Raw genomic sequence first — 15,089 nt, 5'->3', positions numbered from 1 at the left:
TTCTAAAGTTTCCAGGATCTGAAAGAGTGTCTCATCGAGTAGAAAAGATCACGAGAGCGGCGCCCAAATTTTTATTTCTTTGTTCTTCTTGTATGGAAGCTATCTATAGGGTATCCCATTCATTATGTCTAAGCACGATTTGTTTACAACCCTGCTCATCCCGAATGACGTTTAAATAGCTAATTTCCGTCGGGTGTTGTTGTTTACAGTTCAACTTAAAACTCTGTGTATCGTGAGCTCCAGATTCATAATTTTTGTGAAAATTAACAATGAATTTCCCCGGGAAAGCGCAGAAGGAGATTGAACGAAGCTACTGTGTATAATGGAAGTGAATCAAATGTGAAGAGATTCGGCAGTGAAATTATAAGTGTTGTAAACGAGTTTTGGAGTAGTGTTTCTGTTTAAGTGATGTGCGAAGTGCTGGTGCGTGCGTGAAGCACGGAGTTTTGAAGTTTTTTTCATGCCAAAGCGAATAAGATGCAAATTTGTTTTGTTGTTTGCCATCTTGGGAATTATGATGACGCCATTATGAAGAGGTTTGCTACAGCTTACTCGATCCGAAGAAGAGATGGCGCTAATGTAGAAAAGTCCCAACCTATATTACGCTGCCATCTTCTGGTATATTTAGTAAGTATGTTGTTTCGGCATCTAGTGTCGAGCTCCAGGTGTATTTCTTCCTTTTTTTTAACGCGAAAAGGTTCAGTTGCTGACTGATTCCATAGGTTTATTTGAAAGATGTTGGTGCATTACCCAATTTAAAGCGAGGAAGTTTTATTCTTCTCAAAGAGCATGTTTATTTTTCAAAATTTAGGATCTGTTAAGACTTGTTAAATATTTAAAAGCAAACTTTTCTTTATCAAGTTTTTTAACGAAGTGTTGTCATTTGAATTCAAAAATTAGAAATCGAATGAAGAGGGCGTTAGAGAGCTTTAAGTTTTTCGATTGAAGCGTTACAGGTGTCATTTTAGAAAATTTTGTTCGTAATTCTAATTGGAAAGAATCTACTCGATAACAAGATCTCTTCATCTCAAATTTCAAAATGTTCAAAACACAATCTCGTTTCACAATTCGAAGAAATATTGAAACTTCTCAATTGTTTTTGTTCTGTTTTAAAAATAGTTTTAATAGTTTGAAGATACTAATGATGAGATAAGAAAGCATTTACTTTGCAAAAACCAAGTGTAAAATAATCTTTAAAAAATCGGAAACAGTAACGGTTTATGTTTATTTATTTTTTTTTTTAATATTCACAATGCAATAGAATATATAGTTACAATAAAACAGTGAACTATATCTGTTGAAAAAAAAAACTCTGATGTCGTAAAGATGGAAAAGTGCACCATTAAACAATACCTCGATCAAGAAGCATCAAAATGAAACGAGAGAATGACATAGTTGAGTGTCACAGTAAATCTCATTCAAAGTAGTTACAAACAAATATACAGCTTTTTTGCTTTGAAATCAGTTGAAAATAATTTATGCTTCATAAGTGTTGAAATTGATTTCGTGAGTGATAAAATTCGTTGCATCGTTGCCAAGTGCATTATACGTGTATGAAAGTGCCACGTTAGGACGCTTTGCTCTTCTCGTCTTAAGCGCGCGGTAAAATTCGGTGAGTTACGCCGGTGCTAAGTACATTGTTAGTTAGGACGTATGAAAACGCGATGTACTCGATAGTGTGCGACGCGACGATTTTTAACTTTGCTTTGATCACATCCCTTCCCAAAGGGAATCCAGATCTTATTTACCTTTCCCACTAACAAACCACCCTTCCTGTGACGACCGTGGAGATTTAGAGGTGTATTCGGTCTCTAGTAGCAACGGAAGTCGAACTAACAATCCTTTCCTTTCCCCGATGAACCGTAAGGACGTGGCCGGCGCCGTTATTGACCATATAAGATAAGGAACCTTCGAAACGTGCACACAGAAAATGGTAAGCTAATCCCAAGCCCCATTTATTTGGATCTATGTGCAATTTTGATGGTTCTTGTCAATCACGGAGTAGCAACTACTGAAATGTACGGTTTATCTAAGCTCAAATTTCCCCGGGAAAGCGCAGGAATATCGTGCACAAATGGTCTACTATTTAATCCCAACATTTCGCAGAGTCGCCTGACGAAAATGAAAGACGTAAGCATTGGAGCGGTCCGAAATGCGATTCGTATGAAGAGGTAGGCAGTTTCGTGGACAAAAAATCTGGAGGACAAAACTCTGGACCGAAAGGTCACGCGCGCTTACGCCAGTAGAAAGAATGCCTCAGTTCGGAATAAAGTTCGTCGTGCCAAGGTAAGAGTGTTTCTAAAGACACATGTACATCCGAGGAAGGTTTGGCTCACGATCTTCCGAATGAGATCAAAAGATATGCAATATGTCATAAGATGGCTGAGATATGACCGCACTAAACTTTCATGTTTTCAGGAGGTGATCCCAAACTTATGATCGGCCGTGTGGAAGAAGCAGAAGAAGCCGAAGCGGAGTCAAAAACGAGCTGCTTTTGTCAAACTAAGGGCTCGTAAATTCGATAAATGATTAACTGCTTTGTGGAAAATTGGTGTTCGTTATCAGTGAGGACGAAACCTATTGCAAGTTTGATTACAAAACTCTTCTTGGTGACCAGTAAGGATGGCCAAAATGTTGACGAGACGGAAACATCAATTTTTAGCGAAACATTCGGTAAGAAGTCAAGCCATGTGTGAGTGTGGCATTAGACTGAGTCGATTTGGGATCATTTTTGAATACCTCAAACCCAGGGTCTCAAAAGCTTCGTTTTGGTTCAAAACTGCAGTTGCTGTTTTTGCAAAGTTTTTATGTAACGTCTACATGAGTAAATTTGGACTTTTGGGTTTTTATGGGAAAATTGAATATACTGTTTTGTAAAATTAGCATCGTTTTTGTAACTTCTGTGGAACCTAGCTTACTGATGGTTTTCGTGCCAACAAAGTCCAGATCATACCGGAAGGAGATGAACCTGTCAAATTGTCATCAAGCGAGACGGTTGGAAACCTTTTTTCCCTTACTAAATCGTATTTGAGAAAACATAAAGCCTACAGATTGTATCGAAAACTTCGCAAAAGCCTGGAAAAAAGTGGCCAAAATCATCGCAAATCAGTCTTTGGTCGAAAATTCGATCACTGGCCTACGATTGACTGGAATGTAATTTCGTGTTGAATCACTGTAAAAAACATAGAGAAAAGAAAAATTTAGTGTAATAGAAATTAAGTGTGCTCTAAAATTGTGTTTTACTGATCATTTTAAATCGTGTTTAGACATAATGGGGCACCCTATCAGGGTTGCCAAAAAAAAACTGACTTTCTGTGATTTTACCCAAACATTCTGTGATGGAATTCTTTGATGACAAAAGCATAAATTTATTTGAAAAAGTATGATAAATTAAGTCTTTTTTACATTTTACTTGAGAAAAATTAATTAACATTACCAATCTTATCATGTTTTTCCAAAACCAAGTTAAAAATACAAAATTTATGTTGACAGAAAAAATACAAATTTTGGAAATACGTACAAATTTAAAAAAAATCTGTGAAATCTGTGAATGTTTCAAAACTTCTGTGTTCTGTGACACAGAATCTATGATCAAATTAGCATAAAATAATCGATCACACCTGTGCATAAAAGCGGCAGCGCACATTCCGTCGAAAACTACCGTCCAATTTCAATCCTTAACTGTTTTGCGAAAGTACTTGAATCTCAAGTGTACGATGCTATATATCCGTCCATAGCTCAGTTAATTGATGGCGCTCAACATGGATTCATGAAAAATGCTCAACAACCTTAAACCTTATGGCATTTAAAAATTTTGTGGTACCAAAACTCGAAAATCGTCAGCAAGTGCAAACTGTATACATCGATTGCTCCAAACATGGGTGGCAAAACTCCTCAGATCGGCTTGTCCAGTGAAAGAGAGTGCAATTTTTTTCGTCTGCTCCCCCAATCGGTGCGGGGAGAGATAAATCGCACTGAAATGAAGAGTGAGATTGTCAACACATAAGAGTGAGCGAGAGCATTCACATCCGCTGATGAAGAGAATTCCCTTCTCCGGAAAAATCTGTTGCGCAATGTGCTGAGGAGAATTCGAGAGCTAACTCAGTTTATTCTTGGTACGTTCACGAGATATGATGTTACTTTCCGAATCAAAGCTCCCAGCGGTGTCCTGATTTTCCAGAAGCTGTCCTGATCTTAATTGCAATTGATTTTGTAATAAAAACAGTTTAACCTCTTAAACCAATGGTAATCTTCAGTTCAGATGATATTTGAACGGTTTTTTCGATATAAACTAAAGCCACCTAACTTCATATCTCTTCTGCTGCATAAATTAAGGCGTATACTGCACCGCTATTTCGCCTTAATTTATGCAATCTAAGAAGAGCTGCATTTCATTTCCACCAATCTACTGGGGTCCTGAAAAATCCTGGTTTTTGTTCTTCGCGGTGTCCTGATTTTTTGATGAACCACCTGTCACCTCTTCTTGCAAAAAAAAAAAGAATTCAAAACAGCTAACAGCAGTGGGCATGGTAGCGGAGTAGAAATTGTTTATATTTTTTCTACATTGTGTGGTGGTAGTCTAAATAATTTTGTTCTTCTTTACTCTGAGGTGTATGACTGAAACACAGGGCACTCTTTGTTTAGAAGTCTCTTTCTCCCACTCGGATGCAAATGCTCTCACACTTGCCGTCCGAGTCACTTACAGCTCGTGTAAACTCGGGTAACGAGTGGAGCACGATCAGCGAAAGAGGATTATACTCGGAAGCCGAACTGAAAACAGTGTTGGTTTCTTCCGGCTCTTTGTTGTTTGAGAAGAGCCGACCAACCCTGGCTCCAAAGCTTTTGACCGCGTTCCTCACATACTGGTAATAGACAAACTTAGACACCTTGGACTTCCTGAGTGGATAACAAAGTGGCTCGCCTCGTATTTGAACTCCCGCTTGACCTATGTTAGAGTCAACTCTTTCTGCTCTTCGAAGTTTTTGATACCATCCGGTTTTCCCCAAGGCAGTCATCTTGGGCCGTTAATATTCATACTGTTCGTTAACGATTTGTGTGACATGCTGACATCGCATAAACTATTTTATGCAGACGACCTAAAGCTTTTCCGACAAGTTACATCACCGCTGGACAGCATCATATTGCAGAATTATCTCGACGTTGTTATGAGATGGTGCGGTTTGAATGGAATGTTGGTGAGCGTTGAAAAGTGCAAAACAATGAGTTTATCGAGAACCCGTAAAGTGCATCAGTATAACTACACAATGGGTGATACCGTTCTTGAAACTGTGTACACAATTAAGGACCTCGGTGTTACCTTCGATAGACGGTTGAGATTTCACACGCATATCACTACAATAATCGCCAAGGCTTACGCTATGCTAGGTTTCCTCCGTCGCAACACAATCCATTTCAACGACGTGTATGCACTTAAAACACTTTATTGTTCGATCGTCAGAAGTATACTTGAATACGCAGCACCAGTTTGGGCCCCGTTCCAACTGACTTTGAGTCAATCCCTCGAAGGTGTCCAGCGAGCGTTTGTTCGCTTTGCTCTTCGGAAACTTAACTGGAATCCCGAAGTCAGGACTCCCTATGAACATCGATGTAACCTGATTCATCTTGAAACGCTATCCCGTAGAAGGAAGTTTCTGCATTGTTTATTTACATTCGACTTACTGAGCGGCAATACTGAAAACAACGATCTCCTTTTTTTTTTTTTTTTAATCTTAACTTAGCGTTTATTAAGGCATTTAACTTATGATAAAAGTATTACATTGCCGATGGTCACTTTTAATTATATTATTTGGTGAGGGTTAAGGAAGGAAATAGGATGTGGAAGGGTAGAAGGAGGAAGGGTTATTTGCGTATCTCTGGCGGTCGTACCTGCTGCATACTACGCGTTACAATTGACCGAGAGGAGCAATTTGGTTGTACCTTATCTTCACAGACAACTTCTTTTGACGAAGTTGCTGGAAGAGGGGTTGGAAGCGGGGTCCTTTTTCGAGGCGGTGAATCTAAATCCAAACTGATCACATCAGTCTGGAGAAGTTGTGGTGTTGTTGGAGTGTGCGGTTTCTCATGCGTTCTTTTTTGGTTCAGGCTCGTCTGTTGGTGAGGTGCATCTTTTTCTTGGAGTTGTTGTTGGTTACTGGTGCTTTGTTGGGTAGTGTTCAATTTGACGGCATTCGCGTAGCTGATGGAATTGTTGCTCGTGTGTATCATTCTTCGGGCTTCGTTGATCGGGATATTCTTATCGGTGCTGAGTTTCAGGGCTGATGATTCTGCTGTCCAAATGGGGCATTTTCGATCCAGAGGGGAATGACCTGTTGTTTTGCAGTTTCCACAATAGGTTATTTCTTGGCAGTTAGCACTATCGTGATTTTGTGAGCAATTTTTGCATGCCAACTGATTTTTGCAACGGCTTTTAGGGTGACCGTACTGCAAACATTGTCGGCATAACAGAGGCTGCGAGTAATAAATTCGCGTTCGAACACGAAGGAGTCCGAAATTAATGAATTCCGGAATTATTGTGCTACTGATAGTGAGAATTAAAGTTGATGTACCTACTATTCCTGCTGTGGTTTTTTTTGTTATGCGGCGGACATCGATGATTTTTTGGGGCTTTAATTCTTCTAGCAGTAGTTTTTCGTCCATGTCATCCACTTCTCGACAAGTAACCACCAATTTCCGTTGGTTCAAACTTGGATGGCGACCTATTACGATAGGTGTACCGTCCAATAGAGTTGTTAGTGTTGTCAGCTGCCTTCCTTGATTCTTGTTTCTTATCTTCAGCACGTACCATTTCCGGGATTTCTCGTAAAAGGCTCCTTCTATTTTACCCGCAAAGTTCTCGATCGAACGGCCAATCAAGAACGGGTTTTTCGGTAGTTCTTTTCCTTTGGCACCTTGAAGTGTTAAATAATACAACCGTCCGTGTAAGCTTTGGGCATCCATCCATTCCGGAATAGTCCGGTTTGGATGGTCACCCGGTGATGGGCTCATCACCGCGCGCTATCCTATTCTTTGTCCACAGAAAAAATCACTGCCTTTTGATCGATGAGCGAGAGTAAAATACAACCGACACCGACGAAGGCTAAGAGGGAACTCGCAACGATCTCCTGGATTGCATAAATTTTTATGCTCCAACATGCCCGCTGCGGAATCAAATGCTTCTTTGGATTCCATCTCATCGAACCACGTATGGCTACTACAATCCACCCAAGCAACCAAAAGTCCCATAAAACAGGTACAAAAACGCTTATTCAGCCCCATCATTGATATGCAGTACGTTCTATGCAGCTCAAAATTTAAGTTCTTATTGATACTTTCAAGTTCCAAAACAAGTCTTAATGATCTTCTATTCAGCTTCTAGCGGCCTCTTATCTCAGCTTCCAAAAAATCGCAAAATGAGCAAAAAATTTTCTCCCTATCTCAACTGAACCGTTGGCTTCGGTTCATATCACCTTCACTTGATTATTTACTGTGTTCTGTACCGGTGCCGCCATGATGCCACGCGCCGGATTTCAAACTCGACAAATTGCTCAATTGCTTCTTTCCTACATTTCCTACATATATCGCATCATAACTCAAGTACAAAATTACTTATTGAAAAAAAAAAACTTGCCCGGCTTGGTGATCGAACCCCGACCTTCGTGGTGAGAATCGAACACGCTACCACGAGACCACGCCTAGATGTTGTTCTAACTGAAACTAAAACTCGAAGAGGTGATTTGGTTTTGAAAGCACATCAACGCACTTTTTGTGACTTATCAAATCCCGTTTGAGCACTTTTGTGCCCTTTATGTGACTTACCGAATCCCGTATTGAGCACTTTTGTGCCCATTATGTGACTTAAGTCCCGTATAACGTACGTATAGATCACTTTTGCAGCTTTCAAGTTCGTTAATAAGCACATATAGTTCACTAATGCGAATTTGGCAAAACAAGTCACATACAACGTTCTTATTAATCACTTTTGCAACTTTCAAGTTCATTAATGAGTACATAAAGTTCACTAAAGGGAATTGGGCAGTTGATTCTCTTCGTCAGCCAGTATGTAACTTTCAATGCCTTCATTCAAGTAAATATGTGACTTTTGGTTGCTTGGGCATGTAACCGTTATTTTAATGGGTGCGCTAGAATTTTTGATTTTGGTATGTCTAAGCAGTTATTTAAAAATAGGTTAAGGCATCTCTTAGAATAATAAGTCTGTGTGAAACATTATTTAATTCGAAGACTAATAAATAAATAAATAAATTAATTAATTAATTATAGATTTGTAACCTATATCTCAAAACCACTTGACAGATTGTCATTAAATATGGCATATGTTACTATTACACTACAAACTAATTTTGCTTAAAATTTAAATTCCACCCACGAAATCAAAATATATTCACAAAAGAAAGTGGTGCTTTTTTTCGAATAAAACCCTCAAATTGTGTACGATTCGCGTAAAGGATTGTTGTGAATCGATTTTTTCTATATGCCATCTAAGAAGTAACATTAACATTTTATATTTAGAATCCAAAATTCAAAAAATTACACCAAAAAATTTATGGAGATACAGATATAAAAGTTTAAGAGAAAATTCAAAAACATAAATCAGATTTTATACAGAACCACAATTCAGTGTTTCAATTTCAAATCAATTTCAGACACGAATGCCACAAGGATGGTAAAGTATCGTTATTTAAAAAAAACAAAATCAAGATACTAAATTGAAAATCGAAGAACAAAAAATCCAAATTGAATAATTCTTTATCAAAATATTTATTTTGATGTCATATATTTAATACACAAAAAACGTTTTGATGCAATGTGCGTAAAATTTTCAATGTATTGGCGATTAAAATTTTCAATCAAGAAAAGGTTTTTATTCTATCAAATATTAAAAAAAGAAAATTTTCGGAAAAAGTTCTTCTCAATGTGACAATGGTGGATGATTAGATGTTTAAAACGTGGAATCAGTAATTAAGTAATTGAGAAAAAAAAAACAGATAAGGATTCCACATAAGTTTAATACCTTCGAAAATGACCTCGAGTTCTCAATACGCAGAAAAATCATGCAACTGTGTGGGCAACGAGTGTTTTTTTTCACTTTCTTTAATTTTTTATTAATTACAATGAAACCTGATTTTTACCTGGATATTACCCGGTTCAAATTCTGGAGTGTTTATTAAACACTCCTTTATTTAATTTTAGTAAACATAAAGCTTTCAATAAATCATGTGTTTATAAAGTTCCTCACATGTTTTTTAAAATTCTTCATCTTCTTTTTCCAAAATCTAAAAAAATACTCAGTTAAGATACCGGTCGACCTTGTCCTAATTGGCGAGACTTTCGTTTGCCGCCTGCTATCAGATTTTGTGCAGTCACCTTAACCACTTTCTTCGGCGCAGAACGCCAGTTTGCTTTGAACTGCTTCTCGCTACTTACAGTTTTTTTTGGGTCTTCTTACGGTTTTGCTTAACTATCATCAAATATTTTTCAATTGGGACAAGTTCTGGTGTGTTGGGAGGGTTTTTTTTTCCTTGGGCACAACCTGAATGTTGTTAGCGGCATACCACTCCATGGCCCTTTTTTTATGATGGCAGGATGCCAAATCGGGCCAAAACAGCACAGACAACCCGAATAGCACAGAACCATGGTATCACATTCATTTCCCAATGAATATTAATGTGACCATGTACTTCATGGTAAAAAGAACATCCAAGCGTGAGTAAATAATGAATTTACACTCTTTAAGTTTTTCGTGTACGGTTGATATTTTGACCATCGGGCGGCACGTGTTTTTTTTTCAATCAGTTTCGAGATCGGCCGGCATATCAGCTTGGTAGTCGGTCTTCGTGGTTTTATATTTTATAATATAATTGTAATCGTGGTCTCCGAAGATGTGCGCAACGGTGAGTTAATATCAAAGGTAAATAGAAGTCAACATTTTAACACTTTTTTTTTGAATATTCTAGCAAAATAACTCAACACTGCGAGTGGCTCGTGACACGGTGGCCAATAGATTCCGAGATTGGCTACGAGATGCTGGTGTGCAAGACATTCCAGTCCACCGAATAATCACCGTGTGGTTAAGCGTGTAAGTAAAATATTGAGATTTGTTAAATAAATGACATTAATAAATAAATACATTCGTTTTTTTAATCCAACAAATCTTTGACAATGATGACATAATTAGAATGAAGAAAAAATCCCACCATGATCACAGATTTTTATTTCAGTGGGTAAACATTGAATACTATCGGGTTTTCATGGTTTTACCATGAAAAACTGGAAGCTGAAAGAACCATGAACTTTATATTTTTGAGCTTCCCAATGTATGGAAAATCGCCATTTTTTTCATGGTCACGCTGCATAACAATACCCCTTTTTCATGGTTATTTTCGTCAAAACGATGAAATGTATGGTCGGAAAATATGAATTTCAATATACATTCACGGTATCGAGGACGATAATAATCATTGTGTAAACCATATAATTTACGGTCTGTGAAAATGGATTTCATGGTTTTTTCACGGTGCAATCCTATTCGGGAAGTCATGTTTCTTCAGGAAAGACAGCGAACGCTTCTGAAGACACTCTTTCACGTAATGTTACTGGTTGACGGTCCCGGCTGCAACAAAAATGTCGCTTTACAAGCCTCAGGCACAGATAGCTTCCAAAACGTGATATTTCTTGGCAAACTTTGATAGTTTAATTTGGTTGACAATGTCTGCCACCTTTCACCATCCGGTTGCTGTATAAAATTCTTGTCCCGGAAGTTGTTTGAAGTCTGCCTTGACGTCGGTTTCGTCCTCCATTACTACGCAATCAAACGCAATCAAATGTCGTATACAGCTTCTGAGATCTTGTTTTTGTCTTAAGGTTTTGCTTTCAATTGCGATTAGTAGTCACTACGTCTTATAAGTCGATAGTTCGGATCGTTTTTAAGTTTCATGCAGGGTTGTAGAAGATATTCCATACTTATTGGCGACATCTCGAACGGAGAGATTGGAGCCACTCTACTGTTCGTTACAGATTTGGATTTCCCCCAGATCCCGGCTTCCTAGTAGTCGAAATACGTTCCCCGAACACGTTTATTACTTGGTGACGGTTGATTTTGCCACATTGAACGTTTTTGCTATTTCTGCGTGCGTGTAGTTTGGAATTTCACAACGCATGTACATAATTCTGTTTCATAGCTCCTCTTGCTTGGACGCCATTTTGAAAACTAAAGACTTAACGTCGAAATCCAAATAGATGTATCATTCTACACATACACACCTACAAAATGATGGGTGTTCAGGTTTTTATATGAATGATTAGGAAAAATACGGCGAATTTAAGTCGACCACTTTTTGATCCGAACACCCTTTAACAGAATGGGGGTAGGCTGTTTTCGATAAAAAAAATGAAAACTCAAGGTGTTTTTTTTCCGTTTTTCTTGTTTGTTATAATTCTTTTTGAAACGGCTCTCTTTTTCTTCTTGAATGCGATGCATTTGTCTTCATTATCCTATCCTTAATTCGGCGTTGATGTTTGGACTTGCGAGGCAAAAGTTTTCTTCCCTATATGATTTACTTGTCTTGACAAGATTGTGTCCGACAAATCTTCCAAAGAGAATTTTTGTGGACCATCATCGAGAAATATTTGGAAACCTAGAACTCATAAACATACGTAAATATGCACGCAATTGATGTACGCTTGATGTGGTCAATATGCGCTTAAACACATCTTTTTCAACTGTTAAAATAATATTTTAACAAAAATAAAAGATCACGAAAGAAAAAACTTTTAAATCGACACACTCTTATAAGCACTTCTTGGCTTATTAAACTCTCTGGAGCCACTCATCTCTTATGCGTTTAAAACGGTGTGGCAGAAAACTAAAGACTTATTTATAGTTCCTAACCTCGGAGACCCGCACATGGGACTATTTCAATAATTGAATACCTAATTTAACAATTCGAAATGTGAAGTTAGCATTTTCATTTCCAATCAAATCGATTTTTTTAAACAAAAGTACATTTATTTCTGGAGAATTTAATACAATTTAAAGGAAAATTAACAAGGAATTCAATCCTTGAAATCATTCTCATCGCTGCTGAATTCTCTCTCGTACGCTTGTTGTAGCGTTGCTATCGGATAGGGACTATCGGGTGATTCGACGTAGGGTGGTGGCGGCGCTGTCGGTTGTTCCCGATTCAGTCCGGCAGCAAGCTTCTCGAGGCCAGACGATCGCACAAAACTAACAGCTTCTTCCGATTTGGGCGAAACCGATCCTATCAAAACCGGAATCACCAGTTCAATTTTTTGCGTTGACAGCTTTGGCTTGACCAGGATGTCCAGCTCGTAACCTATTTTTATCACCTTGCAGTTGCGATCTTCGGTCGGACTGAGTGGACCCACGACGAAATTTTTCTCGATTGTTGAGTTTGTTTGCTTTGCGACAGATTGTGTGGTTTGAATTTCTAGCGTTTCGTATTTCAGCAAATGACTTTCGGAGTAAACTTGCGTGTCTTCGATCACTTGAATTTGACTGATATATTTGATCACTTTTTTGAATTTAACGACAATTTCGGAAACATCTTCCTTGCTAAGATTGTTAACGTCGATCTTCAACGGAATCGCTTCTCCCGGGATATAACCGGTTTTAGGGATACTGGCGGCGACCATCAGAGGATCTGACTTGCATATCCAGCAATAGAATCTGATTTGATCCTCCACTTTGTATACCCGTTTTATCACCGGACTGTTCTCGTCAAAATCTATTTTTGCCAGCACCGTAAAAGGCATTTGAAAATTCTGATCGTGTTTCCAAGGTCGTTCCAGTGTAACTTTCACAGAATAACGGATATGGCCGTAGCGCCCTTCCATCGAAGTGGGAGCCGTCGTTGGGATAGGAATTTGGAAATTATAACTAGCACTTCCAATGGGGATATCGATGGGATTGGTCAAAGTATCGGAACCTATCAAATAAGTTTTGTGCGTGATAAATTCTTCACGACCTTTGAAATTGGCCTTCATTTTTTTATTCTTGGGCCCATGGGGAACTTTGTCATTCCAAAATGTTTCCGCAAATCCAGTTATCAGTAGATAAACACCTACGTAAAAGAGAAGTGTGAGTCATGGTAATATTTCTAAAATCGCAATTACCTTACTAACCTTTAACCTTTTTCAGCTGGGTCAATGTAAGTGTAACGGATCCAGATACTACGTCTCCAGCATTGAAAATTCCGTTTGGGTTGTTGTCGAAACGAATGTCGCAAACGACCGTTTTGGAGGCCTTCTCTTTGGGCATTTTAAAATCGTCAATATCTTACCGGTGTACCTGTAGCCCCCATCGAAGTCGTACACTTTCTGAAACCGACGAAATGACGAGTTTCCTCCAAACGGGCTTTGTTATCACAATTCGATAAAATCAGCTCAGCTTATCAAGATTGAAATTATTGGATTTACATATGTAGTTACTGCTGCCATTCACATGTGAAGAATTTTACAAACAAAAATATGAGAAAAACACAATTGAATGAACAAGTAATGATACAATGTCAATTTGTACATTTCAAATGTTTTTATGATATTTCTTGAATTCCCTTCATGCCTGTCTTTTAATACCCCACGAGATGTTCCAATTCGTTTTGAATTAAATTCTACAATGTTTAATGTGCCAGGTTCCAGGGTAGTGGAAATCCTAACTCATATCCTACAAATCCATCTTGTTCAGAACCTGGATACTTTTGAAAAACACAACATATATCGTACCGCATTTTGTCAGAAGTTTTCAAATCCAAAATTCAGATTTGACATCTTGTTTGTTTTTTTTCTTCTAATATTTAGGTAATAAAGATTTGAATCTGAAATGTCAAGCAAATTATTAACACAAAGGTGGATTATTAACAATTTTGAGACATTATAAATTCAAGTAATTTTAAATAGTTTCAAAATTGAAAAATTCATATTCTGAAATATTCGATTTCAAGAACATTTACAAGTAGTAAAATCACAATGTTTACTGGTCGCAGTGGTCTCTCCCCAACGAAAAAATTACAATTTTCATAGTTCAAATCTTTCAACTTTGTATTTGATAACGGCCCGTAGACGCTTTTCGAAGTCATTCCTGTCGTGATTTCTGGAAATTTCTTCCAAAGCTGCAGCAAACGATTTGCTGCTCTTTGCATCTGAAAGAGAGATCCGAAGGCAATGGCCAAGTAAGTAAACTCTTAGTTTTCGTTGGTGGTCCTGAAAAAGACCGTTTGTTATGTTTGTGTTCCTGACAAGAACCGTTTGATTTGGTCCTCAAAAGGACCGTTGTGTTACATCCGATCCTAAAAAGAACCATGATTCTTAATTTGGTCCTGAAAAGGTCCGTTTATTTCAATCTGGTCCTAATAAGGACCGCTACCCTCAATTTGGTCCTGAAAAGGAAACTTGAAAACGATCGCTAATTCTCAAGCATTCACTAAGAACACAAACACTTACAGGATCTCAATGAAATTTGATGTTTCCTCGAAGAGATTCCTTTTCATTTCTTAGCTCTAAGCGTTCATCTTGCGAGGATGTAATGGCTAGCATCTCACAAATGCTAAAACCACCAACCCACAAAAAGTGTACTATGTATACCTTGATCGGGGTTCGATCTTATGCCCGCTGGCTTAGAAAACTTAAAGGATATCCTCTAGGCCACGGGTTGCGGCAAGAAAATATAGTTAAGAAGATTGAAGTGCTCATTAATTTTTTATGTACAGTGAAATCTCGTCGACAATTGTCACCTTTTTCTCAGTCTTTGACAACAACTGCTCTGCTTATACAGGAAACTCTTTTATTTTTTTATTTAAATTATGGCTGTGATATGAAGTCATGTGATACTTTCAAAAATTTAAATTGTGATTTAGATGAAAAAAAAATTGAATTTTAATCAATAGTTTATGGTGGTTTATGGATATCTTAATTCAAACATTTAAATTCGAAGTCCTTATCCAAATTTTATTAATCATTCTTAACCTGAAATTCGCTTTTTAAATTTTGATTTTTTTTGTGATAAATTCTTAATCTATGTATCAATAAAATTTGCAAAAGTTCATTCCGTAGCTGTA

At 37.7% G+C, this 15,089-nt stretch overlaps 2 protein-coding genes across 2 annotated transcripts in view; both read right to left on the bottom strand.

The window, feature by feature from the left end:
- The window catches only part of LOC129751583 (organic solute transporter alpha-like protein), a 181,635-nt gene that overhangs the window by 79,660 nt on the left and 86,886 nt on the right, over positions 1-15,089 (bottom strand). The window lies entirely within an intron of this gene.
- LOC129753220 (arrestin domain-containing protein 3-like) lies at positions 12,070-13,380 on the bottom strand. The gene is made up of 2 exons (XM_055749018.1): positions 13,159-13,380; positions 12,070-13,097 (listed from the first exon to the last, which is right to left on the bottom strand). Exons 1-2 carry the CDS (start codon positions 13,292-13,294, stop codon positions 12,070-12,072), a joined length of 1,164 nt encoding a protein of 387 aa, XP_055604993.1. The 5' UTR covers positions 13,295-13,380.

Source organism: Uranotaenia lowii, chromosome 3 (genome assembly GCF_029784155.1).
Source record: "Uranotaenia lowii strain MFRU-FL chromosome 3, ASM2978415v1, whole genome shotgun sequence".
NCBI classification, from domain to species: domain Eukaryota; kingdom Metazoa; phylum Arthropoda; class Insecta; order Diptera; family Culicidae; genus Uranotaenia; species Uranotaenia lowii.
Note: the sequence above shows the minus strand (reverse complement) of the source record. Positions and strands in the feature narration are given on the sequence as shown.

Coding starts and splice junctions, on each gene's coding strand:
- LOC129753220 (XM_055749018.1), bottom strand. CDS start 13,294: ATGCCCAAAGAGAAGGCCTCCAAAACGGTCGTTTGCGACATTCGTTTC. Junction 13,098..13,158: donor CCAGCTGAAAAAGGTTAAAG/GTTAGTAAGGTA, acceptor TCTTTTACGTAG/GTGTTTATCTACTGATAACT.